General features: G+C 38.1%; 1 protein-coding gene across 1 annotated transcript in view; it reads right to left on the bottom strand.

The window, feature by feature from the left end:
- Window positions 1-24,515, bottom strand: part of slc45a2 (solute carrier family 45 member 2) — a 38,041-nt gene that overhangs the window by 3,541 nt on the left and 9,985 nt on the right. The window contains exons 3-6 of the mRNA XM_056447098.1: window positions 13,727-14,073; window positions 6,313-6,456; window positions 2,085-2,208; window positions 1,477-1,682 (exon numbers count right to left, since the gene is read on the bottom strand). Coding sequence (XP_056303073.1) covers window positions 1,477-1,682; window positions 2,085-2,208; window positions 6,313-6,456; window positions 13,727-14,073 — 821 coding nt within the window. The remainder of the gene's footprint in view (window positions 1-1,476; window positions 1,683-2,084; window positions 2,209-6,312; window positions 6,457-13,726; window positions 14,074-24,515) is intronic.

Raw genomic sequence — 24,515 nt, forward strand, 5'->3', positions numbered from 1 at the left:
GCTACATTCAGGAGGATTTATAAAAACAGACTCGACCCTGAGAGTCGATTCCTGTCCTGGTACTTGGTCCATTGAAATTCGAGGAATCGAGAATTCGGAATCGAGAAGTCAGGGAAATGAATTAGCCACTATAAGGTATGAATTGCCACAAGATTGTGTTCTAATCACTTCCTTACAGATACTGTTTACTGTGACAGTGCCAAATACTGGCCTGACATACAGCAGTTTTGGCTGTTTTTGCAGATGCGTAACACAGATGGTTTTGAAAACTTTGTCATGTAAATGTGAGATTTTTTTTAAAACAAAGGGAAAAACTTTTGCTTTCTTGGCTACATTGTTGTCATGTACACATAGCCCAAGAACAATGTTCAATTTCCAGCTGAATTTACACTCGCATGAACTGATAATAAAAGTTTGTCACTGACATACATAGCACAGCTTTGGATAGTAAGATCTGCCACATGCAGAAATGTAAATAAAAATACAAACACTTTCTGCTTGTTTGTTTTGTTTGTTCTTTCTGTGCATCTGCCTTCAACCATAAAATCAACAGTATCAACACAAACATCACTAAAGTCATATAAATTTTGTAACCCATTTCACAAAAAAAATAAGAGCACCAAGACTTTATATGCACATGCATGATTGATGTTAATGAAAAAATAAATAATCATACACTAGCTAGCCTTTCCAGCAAAAGTGTAATTTTTGTATTTTTAATTGTTTACAAATTATTAGTTATTTTTCTAAAAGTGAGTAAACCCATTGTAACTTGAATCTGTTCATTAGACTAGACATAAACTTAATTAATAAATTTAAGGCAATGGATCTACCCTGTTAAATTTTGAAGTAAAGTGAACTAACCGCTTTTTTTCCCAGTACTGGTTTGCAGGAAGGTTAAAACGAAGGTTAATTATTAGCATCTTATTATATTGTTGGCACTAGGAGTCGCTGTGAAAATATTGAGATAGAGAGTTTTGTAGGAAGTAAAGATGTGTATGATGGTGACAGTTGCACGTGGATTAAAAAGAGTTCATTTGAGTTATATCTGCCTCCTGTTAATTATTCAGTTAGTGGACATAACAAAAGTATGGTTCAATTAAAAAAGTTTTCATTTCACAAAAGGTTTTTCATACTGGAAGTTTCTTTAGATCAGGGGTGCCCAAACTCAGTCCAGGAGAGGGCCGGTGTCCTGCATAGTTTAACTCCAAATTTCTTCCACACACCTGCCTGGAGCTTTCTAGTATACCTAGAAATAGCTTGATTAGCTGGTTTAGCTGTGTTTAATTGGGGTTGTAACTAAAATATGCAGGAAACCAACCCTGCAGAACCGAGTTTGGGCACCCCTGCCTTAGATCATTAAAATGTTCCTCACAAGAGACTTTTCAGTGGGGAAAGTTCTTTAATGGTATCACTAAAAAGAGAGCATAATCTGTTTTAAATGACTTGATTTTTCCCATTGACTCGAAAACTGACCTCTTCTGCCTTGTGGTACTCCGAGATGAGGTTGAATGGGATGGTGTAGAGAGTGCTGGACATGACACCAAACACACAGCACAGCGTCAGCGTGGCCACAATGTTTGGAAACAAGCCAATCAGACCGGTTCCCAAACCAAACATGAAGTAGCCTAGGAAGTACAGTCCCTTCAGGCCAATATATGGCAGGAGCAGCCTTTGCACATCTGGAGGGACACATTTGGAAATCATTTAAGCAGGTTGTAACTATGGCCTTTAATGCAGAACAAAGGGATGAATAGCAACACAGATTAACTGATCATTGGCATTCATATCACTGATAAAACATCTGGACTCCCAAAGCTCTCTAAAATGGCTTTTATACTGACACACATCTTCCAGTCCTAATTAGAATGACGGTCCATAGAAATTGACTGTGATTTTCTCATCAAAACAAATTAATAACTCTGGGAAAAAAGTGTATTATCTAATTTCCACCCCAGACTGACTTGGACGGGCCATGGCAGTAATTGAACAGTCTTCTTTTGTCTGGATGCATTAGAGAGAGTGTGCAGATCTAATAAAGCCAGAAAGAATGAGTAGTTGAGTCATGGCTCAGTATTACTTACATGAATAGAGCGCAGAGGAAACGGCGTTGATGCATAGACCCCAACAGCCCACTTCAACCCCTCTCTCATAGGTGGTATATGCGGTGGAATTGTGTTCGGCATATGGATTCCCCTTATATACAATCTGCAAGAGTATACAGATATCCCATAAGATTAAACCATCACATTCTGAGGTGATTCATTGGGCAAACGGGATAAAAAAACACTTGAAAACCTCTCAACAGGCATCTCAGCCTCCATTATGCTACTTAATTGAACTTGCTGGAAAATCACATGACAAATAAAAGGAACTCAAAGAAAGCAACATCTATGCTCTGCTATAATCTCTGTGGGTTGTTTTGGAGGCCACTGAGAGTTTTATAAGTTTCACCTCAAACTAGCCTTTGATAAAGTTCATGTGCTCTTTCATTCAGGTGAGAAGGTTCAAAGTGTTCTTGCGATGACCGCTAGCTTTCGAGGAAAGGCATGTGCTTTTCTGTTAATGCAAAGAAACAGCAGGGATCTAATGATTGTCTCTTGAAGCCTGTTAGGAGTGTGTCTATTTTGGGCATCAGCTGTGAAATGGTCAGTTGTCGCACTGAATGTTTTTCTACTTTGTTGAGGTCAGCAGTACAACTTTCTTTACACTTTGGCCGCCCACAAGGAGACACACTCATTAATCTCAATTCAGTACAGCGAGGGGAAGGAAGATAAAGAAAACGCTACCTTTTAACCACAACTCAAAGCCTCTATTGATCTATTTTATAGTGCGAGGATTGAAATGCTATTCTTTCAGGAGCGCCAAATTGAAATCTATTGACATCATGAATAAATTAAAGCCATTGTTCACCTGAAAATGAAAATTTGCTGTTTATTTGCTCACTCTCAGAACATTCAAGGTGAGGCTGACTTTTTTCTTCAGCAGAACATGGAGGAAGGGGTCTTGCACCTTTTCCAAAATCAAATTTTAGAACTTTACAGGTGCATTTTTAAACTTTTTCAGCACAAATGTGGTAAATTACATAATAACATACATACATTTACATATCTATGTATATATACATAGTTGATTGTATTGATTATCAGCAATCTAGCAGCTGCAGATCGCTAACGAACTACAAATCTGCCTGTTTATGGACTACAGATCCAGTCATGCAACACACACAAAATCACCTGCTCCGAGTCACCACTGATTAGACACTCACAGCTGAAGCTGCTTTTGGACTGATTAGTGCACGATAAATACAGCACACTAACACACAGCTGTTGCTGAGTCTTGTTAAACGGTATAGTGAACATTACAATGCGTTTTCCTTGCCTTGCCTTCCGTGTTTTTGAACCTTGCTTTGTTTGTTTGTTTTATCCTGTCTGCTTCCTGCCTTTTGACCATCCGTTTATATTGACCACGACTCTGGATTGCCCGTGTACATCTGTTTGCTCCTGTGTTGACTGTTGCTTGCCTGACCATTCTGCTAATAAACCCTGTGTTTGGATCTTCAACTCCTGTTGTCACTTTACATTTCATTGCTAGTTCGAGTCTCCCCGTGTTTGCATGGGTTTCCCAGTACTGGGTTGCAGCAGGAAGGACATCCACTGTGTAAAACATATCCTGTATAAGTTGGCAGTTCATTACGATGGGGTGACCCCTGATGAATAAAGGGACTTAGCTAAAGGAAAATGAATAAATGAATATTTACATATTTCATCACATTATACAAGATGCTATTTCACTTAAAAAAAAATCAAATTAACCTTATGAGTTCAGTAACCTTATATTATGTTAAACTGACTTAAAACAGTTTGTGTAACTTATAAAATTAAGTTTAAAAATGATTAACTTAGTTTAATCAGTTACAATAAGCGAACCTAGGGCTGGACGATTTGGCGATCCCGATTAATTGAACATTTTAACTCAATTATGATTAATGAACGACTATTTTATTTATTTATTTAGTTTTTTTGCCCTCAAAGTTTACTGACAAGTTTTACATGCCGTCTAAAAGGCATCTCTGGTGCAGCTTCCGATCTTCGCCAATGCAGTGCAAAGTAAGGCTCAAGAATGAGTCCATCGTACTACTTGACCAGAGATCAGATGTGGCTGCACAGTGGCCACAGAAGTAGAAATGAGCCACAGCCTTTAACAGAGCAGGCTCACGTGACACGTAGGGAAAGTAATCGAAAAAATCATCCTGGAAAAATTTTTGCGATTATAGGTTCTGAATGTTGATTATGATTACTTTTTGATTAATCGCCCAACCCTTAAGCTAAAACATATGCTGCCATGACTAATTGATCATATAATTTCTAGGGGCCAATCACGAAGGTGTGTAGACACCTATTGTATCCATTCCGGTTCTTATTATTAATATTCTTCCAGCTTCTTCTTCGTCCTCTTTTTCTTCTTCTTCCACTCTGGGTGTCTATCAAACTTGATGTAATGCTACCAGATGACATTACAGGCTGAATCACTGTAATAGTTTGAAGTATTGAAACCAAACTTAATGTGTGTGATTTAGACCTGACATTGACCAAACTACACAGTTTGAGCCACCTTCTGAGTAAAATTGACAAACAATTAAACTATATCAATAGAAATCATACAAAACTGATCAAAAAACTTTTGAATAGTTTTGTATATTGTCATGAGACTGGTCTTGCAAATTTCTTGGATCATACAGAGGACATTTATATAATTTTTTCCCTAATTGACACAACTTCCTGTCCGCCATCTTGAATTAGTTTGAAAATCTGTTGTTTTGAACTCTGCATAGATCATTAGCCCAATTTCCACCAAATTTGGCTCAGACCATGCTGCCAAAAAGTCATAGAATTTTCCAGTTGCTCTGTAGCTTGTTGCCTTGCTGGTTTATATTGTGGCCGCTGGGCTGCTTGGCCCGAAAATGCTGCTTGCAGCTATATTTTAGTGTTGTTATAGTATTTTATAGTATATTATTCTAAGGATAATTTTTGATGGCATGATTAACCCTAGCCAAACATTGAATTACAGTCATTTACTCTCTCATGTTTAGTTTATTTTCAAATGTGTCTTTCATTTATTTTTTCCTCTTAAAATTATACTTATTTTGATTTCAAAGAGCACAGATAAAAAAAGACCATGCTACATAGACACGAGCAGACTCCAGAGGTTTTTTTATGCAAAAGCATAAGAACTTATTTAATGCAAATAGTTAATAACTATTTAGTAAGATTATTATGAAACCAAAAAAAAAAAAGTTGAGAGTGAGTTTTTTTTTTTTTTTTTGGTAAATTTTTCTGAACGGTGAAGAGTTTTAATCCTGCACAAAAAATATGTATGATCACGAAAAATCATACCAGTTGTTACGGTTTAACTTCCATGTGTGAGGACAGGTGCTTATTAAAATACACACTGTGAGTCTAATTTTACTTTACTTTTATGATAAATGTAGATGCAAATAGCTATTTTGCAAGAAAAGATTCTGTTGGACCATTAAGATGACTATTATTAGGCTAGATCTGCCAGTGTTCAGACTTGTACACAATGAAACGAACGATTATAGTGATACTGTTATGTTATCTGTCATTTTTATTACTCATATTATTATTTAATATACAGACCAGCATGAAATAGTATCCACTATATAAAGAACAGGCTTCCTAACACATCTTGTTTTGACATCCTTCAAGAGAGAGGTCAAACCCCACATAACAACTTTGTTATCTGATCTTGTCAGTAGATGAAGATTGCATTTTATGAATCATTTATGACCACGGTTTCAGCTGAAAATCTACTTTAATGCTCTACTGAAGAAATCAAGTTTTGTGAATGACCTTATGCATGTTCAAATGATCAGATGTACTCCATCTTAGGCATATTGAAATCAAGACTTAAAACACATCTGTTTAGCTGTGCTTTACTGATTGAGCACTGTGCTATGTCTGATAGATTGCACTATTTTGTCTTTCTCTCCTTTTTGATTTCTTTAAAACCTGTTTTAACCCATTGTAATCTGTATTTAATTATTCTATTTTTTTAGAATGTATAAATAAACTTGCCTTGCCTTGAATATCAAATCAAAACCAACATTTATGACTTTACATCCAAGGTGTATCAAGTGATGAAATCGACAAGTCATATAATAACTTTAGGAGAGTCAGTATGTGTATTTACAGATGGAAATGTGCAATCCAAGCACCACTGAAAGAGTTGAATTCATCCATTCATTAAATAAATAAAAATAAAGAAATCAAAAATACAGAATTTGCTCACCTGCCCCATGAAGTCAGTGAAGAAGAGCATGTTGCAGAGGAAGGCTGTCCAGCCCAACAGATGAGTCACACAGAGACAACGGTAATGGCTAGGCATGCTAACCATAGCTGACAGGAGAGATTTCAGGGTCATCCGCTTCTGTACCTGAAACACAGTTGCACACACAGGTTAATAATGCCTTCTGACAGGTTCACAAGCTCAAAACTCAAAAGCCTACATTCTCAAGTGCCACACTGAACAATCATCCACCTTGAATGGCCATAAGGGTCAAACTGGCCACATGCATTTGAGCATCGGCTACTTTTTACTGTGCCTTTGATTATGCGTGCATCTGTAGCCTAGTAACATTTTGTTAACAAAACCGCAAATTTCAGATAGCAAAACCTTTACTGTAGCTCAGGCAAGCCTTCCAAACATATAATAAAAACAAAATTGTTCTTTTGGCGAAAAAACATTGCTCTCCTGCTTGCTGAACAAAGCTAGTAACAAACATTCAAAGGGTGTCTAAAATCTCATACACAATTATAGGCTATATAACAATTGGGTTATTGGCATTTTGGGGGGATTTACTTCATAAAATGTGACAACAGACATTTAAAGGTTAATTCTAAAATCTTAATAAAAGCTTCTAATGTAAATAAATATGGCATAATAATTTTTTTATTTTGTAGTCATATATGAGGGTCAGAATGAAAGCTGCGGCTATTCTAGTAGTTAAAAAATTCAGTTCCATTATTAAGCAAGCGATGACATAAAACTAAACAGAGATAGCACAAAAAATTAAGTTAGCTTAAGAATGTTGGGACTACATGAATAATTTTGTTGGTATAACTAAATAGGTTATGTAGTTGTATTGAGAGCTAAAAGTGTTGACATGAAGTGTCATATTAAGTCAAGATGGAGACTTGTTCTTTTAATTGCCACTTATTTTGTAGATTTAGAAGTTTTTCAGTCCCCAAGAGGCACAGAACATCAACATGACGTCAGATTGACTTTGTACCCCAATGTCGTGGGTATGTTGCATTTTGTTTGGATATTAAAATAGGGTTTATGTCAGAACCCAACCTCAGGCCAATGTCAATGTCCAACATCCAACCAAAAATCAACCAAATATCAACGTCTATTGATGTTAAAGCTTGACGTTGTGTGGACGTTACCACTATAACATCTATCAGATGTTGCATTTTGGTTGCCATACCCGAGGAATAAATGTCAGTATTTTACATCAATATGACGTTGGTTTAAGATGTTGACTCGATGTTGGATTTTGGTCACTTTCCAACACAACCTAAAATCAACCAAATATCAACATCATTTGATGTCGTTATTAGACATCAAAATACCATTGTCCTTAGACGGTGGCTAGAAATAGATTTTTGGTCACCTGATGTCATGACCTAAATCTAACCTAATATTAACGTCTTATGACGTTGTTTGCCTGCTGGGTCAAGGTCTTGAGGTGATCAATGTGCTGAAGAGTAGCGTTCATGCTTTATTGAAAACAATGTTTGTTGCTTCAATGAGCAATATCTGCTAATACCAGTTCTGAGGTCAGTCCCTTTTTAATTGCCAAACACATGGTACATATGAAAATAGCTAATGTTATTAAATGAGTTGTTAGATATGCAGTTACATGATTGGTTGAATAAGAGTTGAATTGACAAGACTATTCAAATTAAAGTGATTTGATCTTGTTAGTTAAAAATTTTGCTCTTGTTCCATTAAAATAACAATTAAAATGTGTGTCTTAAATTATTATTATTATTTTGAGTGCACAAATCATTTGTAAACTGCACATTATCCTGGGGTGAGTGAACGGTAAGAGTACAGACACAGTTTGAAGCTAGTTATTTGATAATGGGAAAACTTTTGTGGTTGTGACAGGATTATTGATGCTAGACATTATGAAAAAAATATTAATGCTTGCCAGATCCACAAAGGGTTGTTCATTACTGTAATATCTTTAGTGATGACAATCTCCGATCTTGATTTCCTTCTGTTGCCAAAATTTAATCAGACATGGAAATAATATATTGGCTGGGCAGAGGTTTGAAATGACTGAATGCTTCCTCTTATGAACCGAGCTGTGATTTGTTAAAGGTCTTGTAATGAATATGGAGATTAAAAGCTTAAAATGAGCTAATATCAGCAATTTATCACTGAAACTTTTTTCCCTGAGGAACAAGAACATATTATGCATCTAACACTAATAATAATGTGAAAATATGCAAGACATGTAAATAGTGCCATTTTACTGAGATTCTGTGTACTAACGCTTTTATTAATTTGTATTTGTTTTAAATTAGTTTTACTTCTATATTTTAAACATTTTACATAAAAGATGTTAAGTCCTGTTTTGGTGCTCACATTACACAATTATATTTTAAAAAAGCATTTTTTATGAATAGAAAGCATTTAAAAAGCAAAAAAAGGGTTAACTGTAATGTTTTAAATATATTTTAAAATTTTAAATACATTTTTTTTTACTAATAATTAAAAAAATTATTAAAAAGAAATTTAAATTGTTATTCACTATAAATGATCACGTAAAAATGAAAAAACATACTTATTAACAAGTACTTATTAATATAAATGACAGAATAAGTTATCATTCAAATTTGAATTATATTTTAAATTATTAAATTTACATGATATATCTTGAGATGCACATTTTAAAAAATGCATTATAATCTCATTTAAAATCATTATAACCAAAACCCCAACCTCATTTTCCTTGTTTTGCATTTCCTTTAGCCTCTTGTCCTGATTTACCTTTAAAATGCATGAAATGAAGCTCATCCACAATTTGAATAAAATTATCCCTGAGGTATTTACATTACATTTGACTACATTCGAGACCTTTATCAGTCTAATTAAGCATGAGTTATTACTGTCAGCCCGTGAAACATTTCTAGCATTGCTCCTGTATGTTAACAAGAACTATATACACTCATCGGCCACTTTATTAGGTACACCTGTCCAACTGCGCGTTAACGCAAATTTCTAATCAGAAAATCACATGACAGCAACTCAAAGCATTTAGGCATGTAGACATGGTCAAGACGATCTGCTGCAGTTCAAATCGAGAATCAGAATGGGGAAGAAAGGTGATTTAAGTGACTTTGAATGTGTCAGCACCAAAGCCTACCTGAGTATTGGTGCTGACCATGTCCATCCCTTTATGACCACAGCGTACTAATCTTCTGATTGCTATTCCCGCAGGATAACGCACCATGTCATAAAGCGCGAATCCTCTCAGACTGGTTTCATGAACATGATAATGAGTTCACTATACTCAAATGGCCTCCACGGGCACCAGTTCTCAATGCAATAGAGCACCTTTGGGATGTGGTGGAATGGGAGATTTGCATCATGGATGTGCAGCTGACAAATCTGCAGCAACTGCGAGATGCTATAGCCCAGTGTGCTGACATTAAGCGCTGCAGTGCTTTCCCGATACAGTCCCCTGCTTTCTCTCTCCTACTTAATTTCCTGTTATTCTACTTTCCTATCAAATAAAGGCTAAAAATAAATCTTATGTTTAATGTTTGTGCTGGGGTCTGTTGCTTTAGCAAACCGCAAGATAAAATGTAGCCTAGATGCGACGCAAGTTACAACTTACGCACTAATAAATTGTTTTGTGTTGCATTACTGAACTTAGTTTAAACAATCCTACTAAATATTTACAGCAGCCTCTGCTCATAAATAATGGTATAAAAGTGTTTACAGCAAAACTGGATTACACTCCTGAGCTTGTGATAGATAATGAACAACCTCAAGTTCTCACTTCCTTCGCTTCCCTCTGTTTACAGCCCTTTGATTTTTTTTTTTTTTATGTCCTGCCAAATCTCACTTTTTTGGGCCAGTTTGTGACAGATGAGTTTACTTTTACATTTTTTTATGTTTAATTAGTCTCAGTAAATGTATAGAGTTTGTATCTTAATGGCAGTTTCAGAGGTTATGGCTGCATGAGCTTGACTTGTTTTGCTGTTTCTGTCAGAATAGCTTGTAAAAGACTTCATTTGCATTTAAAGAGGCATGCACAAAAAGGCTTGATTTTGCTTACAGTCAAATAGAGGTAAATTTGACAAGCTGTAATAAATGATCTGTGGGGTATTTTGAGCTGAAACTTCACAGATGGGGGAAATAATGTCATTTTTTTTTCCTGGGAATAATATTTCTAAAGAAGCTGTTGACAGATTTTAGTAAAAACTCAAACATAAAATAAAACAAATTTTTATGTGTGTTATATGACACAAGAATAACACAAGAAGAAAGTACTGAACTTTTTAATTTGTATTTTATATTGGATTCAAGTCAGGTGATTGGCTTGGCCATTCTACAGCTTGACTTTCTTTCTCTGAAACCATTTGGGAGTATCCTTAGCTGTGTTATGTAATGTAGATGTTGCACTGAAGCAGCTAATATACATTTACAATGATGAAGGGCAGAGGTTTGCTGAAGAACTACTGAGAGATTTCAGCTGTTGTCTGGGCTTTCACTGCCTTTCTACACCTTCCTTTCTTCATATGTTCAATACCTTTTTCCTGTATTATTTCATTGTATTACACATAACTTACTTTGTAAAATTGTTAGTTGTGTTTTCATTGCATATATGGATTTCTTTGGTTGTTACTGACATCCGGTCAACAGCACTATTAGAAATATTAGAAATATGTTTTCTGAGGAAAATGGTGACGTGTTTAATACTTATTTCCCCCATTGTATATTATGGGTACGGGTATATTATGGGTAATTTGAAAAAGTTACATTTTTACAAGTTATACTGAGAAACAATATTAGTAACTATAACATCTGCATACCTGGGTTAATTTATTTGTATTCTATACCTAATACATTATGAATACATAATCTACATATCAAACAATCTTATTTTGATGGAAGAAATAAATGTTTTCTGTCGATCTGTTGAAGTTTCCTGTTGAAGTTTCAGCACAAATAAAAGGTCTTGCTATGATTAAACAGGCTGCAGAGGAGTTCTGGTGCTTTAGTGTGTCTGGAAAATCATTTTACAGGTCTAGAAATGAGCATCTCTTGGTGTGATTCACTGGCATGACAGATTGCAGTCTGGGTTAAGGACCACAGCAGAGCATGGCCAATCCTTATGATTCAGAAGGAGCGTTTTAATGATGAAACAGGATTTGAGACACTCTAATGATGAGCCGACACATACTCTAGGGTCCAAATAAAAAATGCATGATGAAATCAAGTTTACAGATTTTGAGAAAAAAAAAACATATATTAAAGATATTTTACTATAGACGAGATGTTCCAATGAGTCACACAAGAAAATGCATCCCAAAGAACATGTTTTTTCTTCAATTAAAAAAACAAGGTGATTAATTGGATTGAAATGGTAATTCCTAAATTATTCTGGGAAATATGACCATCATTATAACTAATTGCAAGCTTGAGCACTGCTATCATTAAAACAAATATTAAGTACTCCAAAAAGTGAAACAGTATTATTATGTTTATATAAAATGTATTCATTTTATGAATTAAAAATATTATTAGTAATATGAATAACAACAATAGCAATAATTATTTTCAATCATATTATTATTATATTTAATAATATATTAAAAAATATTTTGATGTGGGCGCCAATAGCCTAGTGGTTAAGTGTGCCGACATATAGCACCATGGTGCTCACGGCGACCCGAGTTCGATTCCCAGCTTGAGGTCCTTTGCCGACCTTTCCCCTCTCTCTGCTCCCAACTTTTTCCAGTCAATTCTCTGCACTATTCTATCCATTAAAGGTTAAAAACCCCTAAAAAATATTTATTACAAATAAAAAGGTTATATATAAAACATTATTATTATTATTATTATTATTATTATTATTATTATTATTATTATTATTATTACTATTATTATTATTATTATTATAAATCATATACCAGCATATTAATTATACATCAAATTACTATGCTATATATAGAATAATAAAGTAATGTTCACTAAACATTAATAATATAATAATATTACATTTTATTTATTATTTTTATTATTATTATTATTATTATTATTATTATTATTATTATTGTTAAATAATTTGAATAATAATTTTAGCAACATTAATTTTATCAATAAAAATAATAATAATAATAATTACAACAACAACAAATCATATAACCAAAATCTGAATTATTAAATTATTAGAAATAGTATGCTATATATAAAATAATAAACTAATGTTCACTAAATAATAATAATCATATAATTATAATTAACATGTATTATTATTATTATTATTATTATTAAATCATTTGAATAATAATTTTGACAACATAGTTTATCAACAACAACAACAACAACTACAATAATAATAATAATAATAATAATCACAAAAACAACAACAAATTACATTACCAAAATATGAATTATTAAATTATTAAAATTATTATGCTATATGAATAATATTAAAGTAATGTTCACTAAATAATATTAATTATACAATAATCTAATTATAATTAATATTTTTATTATGATTATTATTTAAAAAATTAATTATTAAATAGTTTGAATAATAATGTTGGCAACATAGTTTTTTTAATCAATAATAATAATAATAATAATAATAATAAAAATAATAATAATAATAATAATAATAACAACAAATCATATTACAAAACTATGAATGATTAAATTATTAAAATTATTTTGCTATATATAGAATAATAAGGTAATTTTCACTAAATAATAATTACATAATTATAATTCATGTTTATTATTATTGTTGTTATTATTATTTTTATTATTATTATTATTATTATTAGTAGTAGTAGTAGTAGTAGTAGTAGTAGTAGTAGTAGTTGTTGTTGTAGTAGTATTTAATCATTTGATTAATAATATTACCAAAATATGAATTGTTAAATTAATAAAATTATTATGCTATTAGTAGAATAATAAAAGTAATGTTCACTATATTATAGTAATAATAATAAAACACCCACTGTATATTAAAATCCCCAGCTATAAATAGCAAATGCTAAACCTAATTCTGGTTTAACTTAATTAACTAGTAATACACAGTATGAACTTTGAAAACCATGTAGATTGTTTTGTTTACCCATGAGAATCTGTGACCTTCACAGTCCCCTCACAAACAATACGCCCATGATGAATAATTACACCATCAAACCATAAACAAAACTAGACGTTACGCTTTAATATTAATAAACCTCAAAAAACAACAACTCAGAACTCATTTTGATTCATCCAGCAAATGCGAGATTCAGAGAGAGGCATGATGAGCAACATCCAGCCTAATTAGAGCTCACAAAGCCTGCCGCTATACCAGGTCTGAAATGGGTCATTAAAATGTGCAGAACTGAAGCCAAGAATAAGAAACGCATGAAAAGGATTGCGAGTAACACAAATGACCGACCTCGCTGTTGGGCTGTTTGGCGCTGGGCGTAACAGCATTGGCTTCACTCAGGACAGAGAAGGTGCGCTCCCTCACGTCAGAAAGAGCCACTGGTTCTTTACACACGGAGCCGTAGCCATTATGAAGCGGGCCTTCCGGGAGCAGCGAGGTGGAGGGACAGGAATCTGAGCTGGGCTCTTTCATCAGTGGCTTCTCTGGGATGCTGAAAAGGTGCGTGGTGAGAAAAATGCCCCAGGTCAGAGATGAGAAGAAATAGATGACTTGGTACTCAGAGCCCAGAATGAAGCCAAGAGCGGAGTGACCCCAGTCCATGGCTCCAATCAGGTAACCACACGCTCCACCCAGACCTGAGGGAAAGCACAGAGGACTGCTTTCAAAATATATTCCATTTATTCATTACATTATACATCTATGATACCTGTAGGTCTGCCTATAAAGTATTGCAAGGTTAATGTTCATGTTTCAGCAGCAAGAGTTCTCACTACCAGGCATTCTGCTCACATTATTTCTCTACAATATGATCTTCACTATACACTTTGATGTAATACACATTTTAAATAATACTCCAAACGTTTACGCCATTCAATGGTCTTGTGTCTGCATATCTTTCTGACCTACTTAAAATTTCCTCCTTAACTAAGTCTCAACTCTTTCTCTCCCTCAGTTGCAGTCATTTACATTACTCAGAAATCCCTCAGAAAAGGGTTTGGCGGAAAAATGTTCAATGGTATGGCTGATGGATGATTTTGATTGTACCTGGTGTTTTAGCCAATCTCTTTTCTCCACTTTGAAGACACAAGCATCTATAGACAGGTACATGGATGATCATTTTAAAGTTTTGATTTAATATTGAGAAATAAACTCATGGAATTTAAAGGACACCTATTTTACCTCCTTTTCAAGGTTTAAGTTAAGTCTTTTGTGTGTCCAGAATGTGTGTGTAAAGATTCAGCTCAAAATACTCATCAGATTATTTATTAGACCTTTCAGAACATTGGATTTTCTGCTCTGAACACAATGTAGCTGTTTTTGTTGCCTGTGCCTTTAATGCTAGTTCTCCCCACCCATAGTATCCACGTTCCTGTCAAAGGCCCCGTTTACACTGTCGGGTCTTGATGCCCAATTTCGATTTGTTGCCTATATCTGATTTTTTGCTTATCTGTTTACACGTTCTTTTTATTGTGACCCATATACGATCCATGCGTTTACACTTGCCATACAATTTACGACGTCACACATGTGTAAAGACGGGTTCTAGCACCTGCGCCACACTATGCGAAATATGCGAAGTTCACCCAACTTTAAAATGATTTTGGGGCGGAGGGAAAGGGCCGTCATCGCAGCTTGCGGCTATGGTTAACATATGGTGTCTTCCACCATTCAGAGGAATTTGTGGGTACGAGAGAGATCTCAGTCTGGTCGAGGCAAATTGTGATGACTGACCACTTTCCTCCTCCATGTTTCCTCTGTTGTTGTTGTTGTTTACCGCATCGGCGTCTCCACACACGCTCTTCTTTCTACGTCATTAAACTGCGGAGAAGTACCACATTGTTAATGCAGCCTCAAAAAATCCAATCTGCCCTTTTACATGATAGTCACATTGTCACACATCCGATTTATATCTCATTTATTTCCACATATGAAGGAGGCCAGAAACCGATCTCTAAATATCCGAATGCACGCATTTTTTTTCTTCGTGTTTACACCATCCGATATGCGTCACATATAAGCAAGAAATCGGAATTGGGTCACATTTAACTGGCAGTGTAAACGGGGCCAGAGTGTGCCTCAATCTCCACTTCAGCTGCATCTGTCATGGATTGGTCAGGCTCTCACGACCCCCACTCACGAAGATCACCATCACCTGACTTCTAATGAGCACACAGCTGCATCACATTCACGAGCACCAGATAAAAGCACAGCACTCCAGTCGCTCATTGTCCGGGCTCGTCTCGACGAAAGCGGACAACTGAGCGACCACTCAGCGTAGTCATCCTCAGCTAAACAAACGATTTACTTACCTGTTCTCTTTGTATTCCTCCTAGTCTTCCTGGTCCTCCCGAATCGTCCTGTCTTCCAGTCCTTCCAAGTCTGTGTCATCCTCTGTCAGCTGTATCTGGTGTGTGCTGTCCATCCTCGTGTATTCCTGTTACCCAGCCACGGAGGAAAAGACCCCAACATCATTCCTGATCCTCCTGGCTATCCTTCATGTGCTCCTTGTTGTCATTCAATAAACACCCTAACGTTTCCTTACCTCTGTCTCCCGTCCGCTTCATAACAGAAGCCCGGACCTATAACGACGACAACATGAGCACCCTCGATCACTTTCAAGAGCTGGTGGACCAGTTGAAGAGGATTCTACAGCCACCAGCTCCACTTTCCAACGCACCACCAGCACCGAGCACTTCCGCCTCCACAGTTTCTTCTTCGGCCCTTCCTTCCAGTCCCATGGCCCGACCAGCGCCCTACTCAGGCGGAGCGGGGGAGTGCAATGGTTTTCTGTTACAATGTTCCCTCATATTCGAAATGCAACCTTCTCTATATCCCACAGATAAGTCAAAGATCGCCTACATCGTATCACTACTCTCTGGACCTGCACTTAAATGGGCTGAGACGATCTGGAACCAAGCCGGGCCGGTCATGAATTCCATCACTACCTTCACGGAGTATTTCAAAGAGGTGTTTGGACGTTCTGATGGGGAAGTAGCCGCTGGAGAGCAGCTGTATCATCTAAAGCAAGGTACTCTATCTACACAGGAATATGCTCTCCGGTTTCGCACTCTAGCAGCTGCAAGTGGATGGAATGAGAGATCGTTGTTGACCACGTACCGGCTCGGCTTGGAACCCACTCTCCGAATCCAGCTGGCCACATTAGATGATACAATGGGTCTGGAGAGATTCATCCAACATTCTCTCCGATGTTCCGATCGTCTCCGTTCCTATCAACAGGACACCATCACCCCCTCGTCTGCACTCCTCCAATCGCCTGAGTCAACAGCCTCTCCAGAACCAGAACCCATGATAATAGAGTCTGGAAGACTGACATCAGCGGAACGACAGAGGAGGCTGACCCGGGGTCTGTGTCGATACTGCGGTGTCAGTGGACACACCCGTATGGAGTGTCCCCTTCGTCCCATTCGGACTTCAGTGAGTGTATTCAGTACGAATATTGAACAATGTAAACCACTTACTACCACCGTACAAATAACTACTGCCTCTATTTCTCTCCTTGTCACAGCCCTCATCGACTCCGGGTCAGCAGGGAACTTCATCTCCCAATCCCTCTGTCGTCAACTCCACCTCCGTACTGAGGCGTCCTCGCATATATACCAGATACAACCGATAACCCAGTGCACTCGATCTTCGACCCGTATCCATCGACAATGCGAAGACATCCTTCTTCAAGTGGGGCTGTTACATCAAGAGAGGATTCAATTTCTGGTTCTGGAGGGTGCAAATATGGACATCATTCTAGGGCGCCCGTGGCTGGTGAAGCACGATCCCATCATCTCTTGGGGCACAGGAGAGATAAAGAAATGGGGATCTGGATGTACACCTACCTGTTTTCCAAATCTCCCTCTTCAAGGTCGGAACCCCATTTCTTTGTTTGCAACATCGGTCGAGAGCCCTCCTGAGAAGCAGTCTATCCACATTCCTAAGGAGTACAGCTCCTTTCATGATGTCTTCTGCCCCAAGAGAGCTTCCCAGCTACCGCCGCATCGGCCATGGGACTGCGCGATCGACCTAGTTCCAGATGCCCAGTTGCCAAGAGGTAGGATCTACCCGCTCTCGCTTCCAGAGAATCAGGCAATGGAAGATTACATAAGGGAGGCTCTGAGTCAGGGGTACATACGTCACTCAAAATCACCAGCCGCCTCAAGCTTCTTCTTTGTGGCCAAGAAGGACGGAGGGCTGCGTCCATGCATCGACTACAGGGTCCTAAATAACGGTACAGTAAAATACCGATATCCCCTTCCTCTGGTACCAGCCGCTTTGGAACAGCTCCGAGAAGCTAAAGTCTTCACTAAATTGGACCTCCGCAGCGCGTATAATCTGATAAGAATACGTGAGGGGGACCAATGGAAGACAGCATTCGTGACCCCTACTGGCCACTATGAATATGAGGTCATGCCTTACGGTCTGGTCAACGCCCCCTCCGTATTCCAAAACTTCATTCATGAAGTCCTCCGGGAGTTTCTTCACCACTTTGTAATAGTGTACATAGATGACATCCTCATTTACTCCCGGAGTGAGGCCGAACATCGCCAACACGTTGCGGAGGTCCTACACACATTGAGAGAACATCACCTCTACCTCAAAGCGGAGAAATGCTCATTCCACCAGAAGTCGATTCATTTCTTGGGATACATCATTGATCAAACCGGTATACGTATGGATGGGAAGAAAATTGAGGCTGTTCTATCCTGGTCAGAACCCACTTCCATTAAGGAGCTCCAGAGGTTTCTTGGGTTTGCTAACTTTTATAGACGGTTTATCAAGGACTACAGCAGGATTACATCACCTCTCACTAATCTCCTCAAGGGTAAACCCAAAGGACTGGAGTGGACCAAAGAAGCAGCCGCAGCCTTCCGCCTTCTTAAGAAGGAGTTCACAAGGGCCCCACTCCTGACTCATCCTGACCCAAATCTTCCTTTCGTGGTGGAAGTGGACGCATCCACCACCGGCGTCGGGGCAGTATTATCTCAACATCATGATACACCGCCCCGACTGCATCCCTGTGCCTATTTCTCTCGGAAGTTGAGCCCGGCGGAGCAGAATTACAGCATAGGAGACAGGGAGCTGCTAGCAATCAAGCTAGCCTTGGAGGAGTGGCGTCACTGGTTGGAGGGAGCCAAACATCCGTTCCAGGTGATCACAGATCACAAAAACCTCCAATATATCAAAGAGGCCAAGAGACTATGTCCACGTCAAGCCAGATGGTCACTTTTCTTCTCACGTTTTGATTTCTCCATTTCCTATCGTCCAGGACCCAAGAATCTAAGAGCAGACGCTCTCTCTCGTTTACACGAGCATCACGATCATGAAGAACTCCCAACGAAGATTCTTCCCGAACACATCTCCATTTGTCCGATCACCTGGAACGCTCCTCCAGTCGTTGCCACTCCGGAAGCCCCTGCTCCGCCGGGATGCCCTCCTCATCGGCAGTTCATACCACCTGAACACCGGGTAGATCTGATCCACTCCTTACATACCTCGCTAGGCACTGGACATCCAGGGATCAACAATACTCTCTCGCTAGTATCCCAACGATTCTGGTGGCCAAACATGGCAAGGGATGTGAGGCAATATGTTCAGGGCTGTAAGGACTGTGCCCAATCCAAGAGCCCACGTCATCTACCCGCTGGAAAGCTCCATCCCTTGCCGATTCCGAACCGTCCCTGGTCACACCTAGGAGTGGACTTTATCACTGATCTCCCTTCGTCAGAAGGTAATACCTGTATTCTAGTCATAGTAGATAGATTCTCAAAGTTTGTCAAACTAATCCCTCTGAAAGGTCTTCCCACAGCCTTTGAAACAGCCGACAATATCTTTAATCAAGTCTTCAGGTCATTTGGTATTCCAGAAGATATTGTGTCGGACAGAGGTCCACAGTTCATCTCACGTCTATGGAAAGCCTTCTTCAAGCTCCTAGGTGTGGCCGTCAGCCTCTCTTCTGGATATCATCCCCAAACCAACGGGCAGACAGAGAGGAAGATTCAGGAGGTGGGACGGTTCCTGAGGACCTTCTGCAGTGGTCACCAGAGCTCCTGGAGCCAGTATTTGGGCTGGGCAGAATATGCCCAAAATTCACTGCGGCAACCCTCCACCGGACTCACGCCATTCCAGTGCGTCCTGGGCTTCCAACCACCGCTCTTTCCCTGGGATGGCGAACCATCTGATGTCCCCGCAGTGGATCACTGGTTCCGGGAGAGCGAGAGAGTCTGGGACGAGGCTCATCAACATCTGCAGAGGGCAGTCCGTCGAAGCAAGGTAACCGCCGATAGAAGAAGGTCTGAAGAACCCAGATACACACCCGGACAAAAGGTGTGGCTATCCACCCGGGACATACGCATGCGACTGCCCTCTCGCAAGTTAAGTCCCCGATTTGTTGGTCCCTTCACCATCGTGGAACAGGTTAACCCCGTCACCTACAAACTACAATTACCCTCTCACTACCGTATTCACCCTACATTCCACGTATCACTCCTGAAACCCTATCACGATCCTGTTCTTCCCTCCACAGAGCCTGACCACGAAGAGGAACCCCCTCCTCCACTGCTCCTAGAAGAAGGAGCCGTCTACGCAGTGAAGGAGATCTTGCGTTCCCGACGTCGTGGTGGCCAGTTGGAGTACCTGGTGGACTGGGAAGGGTACGGCCCCGAAGAAAGGACATGGGTTCCCAGAGCTGATATTCTCGATCCTAGTCTCATGGTGGAGTTTCATGAGAGCCACCCTGAGTTCCCAGCGCCTAGAGGCAGAGGGAGACCACCACGGCGACGGAGGTGTCGGCCCTCAGGAGCGGGCCCTGGGGAGGGGGGTACTGTCATGGATTGGTCAGGCTCTCACGACCCCCACTCACGAAGATCACCATCACCTGACTTCTAATGAGCACACAGCTGCATCACATTCACGAGCACCAGATAAAAGCACAGCACTCCAGTCGCTCATTGTCCGGGCTCGTCTCGACGAAAGCGGACAACTGAGCGACCACTCAGCGTAGTCATCCTCAGCTAAACAAACGATTTACTTACCTGTTCTCTTTGTATTCCTCCTAGTCTTCCTGGTCCTCCCGAATCGTCCTGTCTTCCAGTCCTTCCAAGTCTGTGTCATCCTCTGTCAGCTGTATCTGGTGTGTGCTGTCCATCCTCGTGTATTCCTGTTACCCAGCCACGGAGGAAAAGACCCCAACATCATTCCTGATCCTCCTGGCTATCCTTCATGTGCTCCTTGTTGTCATTCAATAAACACCCTAACGTTTCCTTACCTCTGTCTCCCGTCCGCTTCATAACAGCATCAGATAAACAGCACAGTGACAGACATGAAGGAAGCAGATCTCACGTAACGTTTGTCAGAAATACTACAGTAAGAACTTTCCCAATGATTATTTGATGTATTTGTTGTGGAGTTAATGAATCACACACAATGTCATTACAAAGTTCACGCACACACACACAGTGGACACACACAAAGCGCGCATGTTTAACTTTGCACTGTTTTTGCATGCAAATGTGACGGTAATATCCACTGCTGTATGGATATTCGTTATGCTAATGTACAACATAAACCTGATTTAACGTCCACAAATCAGTATTGAAGCGTCTTCTTTTATAATTGTACTGACATGCGGCTGTGGTGATAAAAAAACAGTAAAATTGTTGTAATTCATTACAAATATGCACGGTTTTAAAAACATTTTAAACTCATTCTTGATCACATTTGATGATGATTGATGATCACAGAGCGCTGAACAGATCTTTTAACCCCAGTTGCTTTACGCACATTCTGTCTTGTTGATATGATTATATGCGTTACTACGGAGACATATTAATATGCGGCTGTCAATCAATTTGGGGGGCAGGGAAACCGCACTCCTACACCACGTTGTGGGGGTTCAAAATGGGAGGGATTTGGATCCTATTTTAACATCAGGAAATTAAAAAGGAGACTTATTATCTTTATATCACTCCAATATGACTGTGAACACAATATACCTACACACAGTTCTGTCCAAACAGCTACCAAAATATGTTTTTCATCATAGGTGCCCTTTAAATACTGTTTGAACATTAATGGAGACAATAGAAAATAGTGAAAAGCAGCTTTTGATTGATGCAACACTTCAAAAGCTGAAAGTTTTAGACAGCAATGTATTACGTAATTAGGAGGAGAGTAGGTGGTCTTTTGAAGCTTTTACCACATAAAAGCAAAACAGGTGATTGCGTTTTGACTATTTCGGGAAAATGTTTGAAAGATGACAAGCTTGAAACACTTCAAATCCTGTGTTGCCACTTGAAACTGGATCAACAAATGTACATCATAACACCAGGTAAAAACAGAGCCTAAAGGTAATGAAACATGAGGCAACTTTTATTTTTGGGTTCTTAACTTATTGAACATTTTAGATTTAGAACTATATACGACAAAAAAACAGAGATTCACAAAACAGAAAGTTCAATTATAATAAAACAGAAACAGTGCAATACAAAAACAGAATTGAAACATGACACAGTCTCTCTTATATTGACCAAAATCGTACAGTTTTCTTGCTTGCACCAGTTATTTTGGCTGTGGTATATTCCACATTAATGATGTCCAGTAAGTAGAGCTTCCAAGAAAGATCAACTGTAGATGGATCCAGCCATAGTTTCAGGATCATTTTCTTTCAGAACAACGGATAGAATCCTTCTTTGGCTGATGGATAAAGAGAGTGATGAATTGTTCAGCAGGAGAAAGAGTAATGGGTCAGTTTGGATCAGAGTTTTCATTAGATCCGATAGTTAGTCTTGTACCTTGGACCGGAACAATGCAATTTGAGGACATTCCCAGAACATATGCATATTGTGCAGAGTTGTTACATAAATGACAAAAAGGATCTACATAGGATACCTATTGAGCAATGTTGCTGGGCAATATTGGAGAGAGATGTTGCTTGGCTACTTTCCTACTGAGAAGTGGATACGGTTGCTTTAATTAGTTGCCCTGTGTCTCACTCGGTTGCCCATTGGTAACATCACTGTCCAAAGTTGCTCAGCAACATTGCTCTAAAAGTTGCCCTGTGTACGCATCACCTTCAGAGTGTTTTATGGAAGGTATTCTAATTCATAAGCCCCTGTTGCAGCATTTACCACACTGACCTTTTGAAACAGAATACTGTGTAGTGAGATAAATGTCTAAACATTTTATACATTCATTTAAAATATAAACTAAACAAATAGCTATAAATAAATCAGATAAAATATGGAACAAATGATGTTTGCTAGTAAATTTAAGGAAATGTAAAGATATACAGCCAGCCACAAATTAAATTATGACATTTTGAAGTAAAAAATCTGAAATTGTATTTTTTTCAAGTAAATTGATTTAGATTTATTTGCAAAAATAAATAAATAAATAAATAAATAAAGAGTACAGTGATTTGTTTTTTTAATGTTAAACCTTACATAAAGTTGACATTTCTAGCATTTACTTTACCACATTCACTAACACCACAAACTAATTTTCAGCTCAAGCTGTTGAATGAACAGGATATCTGACTGTGCTGCCAAAATTACCATTTGCACGTCTTGCAAGTGTGAAATAAGCAAAAGTGTTTTTCTAGAGGGGCTGCTCATTGCACCTGTGGGTGACTGAGCTGACAAAACAAGGCTTTTATTGAACTTAAAACTCGCCTTAGAAAACAATGCATTGCTCTTTTTTGTGTACATTTTAAATGTTTCTGATTATGCTGACAATAAATACACAGCTGTGAACATTATTAAGATATTTTTCAGAACAATTTAAAGTGTAATTTAATACAATGATGGCAAAAGGCTACATTTCCAGGAATCACTGAAGTCGATTCCTTTATAGCTGATATGCTGATTTGATGCACATATTTTTATCTTATGTTGACAACAGCCATTAATAAAAATCTTAGATGCGTTTTGACAAATAAAACTCTAAAAGCATTTATAGCAATTAAAATATATATTTCTATTTTTATACAACAGTTTAATAGATTTTTACACTATTATATAACAAATAAAAAATGTTTTTATTCAAATAAAAAAAAAATTTGCCTGCCTTTTCCCTAATGTATCTTATTTCCTCTTTCTAAGGGCGTACTCACACTATGCTATCCGAACCATGCCCAGGCACGTTTCCCAGTTTGACAAGTGTGAGTGCTCCGAAACTGAAGATGTGATGCCCTAAGGCTACCTCTCGTCTGACCTGTCTTCCCCTGAAATATGTGATGTTTGTGTGTGGTCTGAGGGGTCCAATTTCACTACATGTAAAAGTGTATGTGACAAATAAATTCTTCATCATCATCATCATGTACAGAAAAAAATATTTATAATACAAGTACATAAGTAAAAATACAATGTGAAAAATGCTGGGTTCCACACAATCAAACAACTTGTTCGGACAACTTGAAGATATTAAGTTAACTTAGTTTTTACCAATTTAAGTGGATTGAACAAAAAACAATTAAGTTGTTACAAAAAGAATCAAGACTTGTGTTTTAGCTCATTTTTAACAAGTTGTAAAGAAATTATTTGTACTGTTATAAAAGTTTTTTTACTATTATTAATAAATTTAAAATATTATATTGAATGAATTGTACTGTACTGTATGTGCTGTTCCATTCTTGTTTTCTTAAAAAAATTACTAAAACTTTCATTTATTCATTTTCTTTTCGGTTAAGTCCCTTTATTAATCAGGGGTCGCCACAGCGGAATGAACAACTTTGTTTTGCAAGCACATGTTTTACGCGGCGGATGCCCTTCCAGCTGCAACCCATCACTGGGAAACACTCATACACTCTTATTCACACACATACATCATGGAAAATTTATCTTACCCAATTCACCTATATCGCATGTCTTTGGACTCGCGGGGGAAACCGGAGCACCCGGAGAAAACCCACGCCAACATGGGGAGAACATGCAAACTCCACACAGAAATGCATCTGACCCAGCCAAAGCTCAAACCAGTGACCATCTTGTTGTGAGGCGACATCGATACCCACTGCGCAGCCCGTCACTAAAACTTGTTATACATAAAAGAACTAAATTAATCTATTACTAAA

The sequence above is a fragment of the Danio aesculapii genome, chromosome 21 (assembly GCF_903798145.1).
Source record: "Danio aesculapii chromosome 21, fDanAes4.1, whole genome shotgun sequence".
Taxonomy (NCBI): Eukaryota; Metazoa; Chordata; class Actinopteri; order Cypriniformes; family Danionidae; genus Danio; species Danio aesculapii.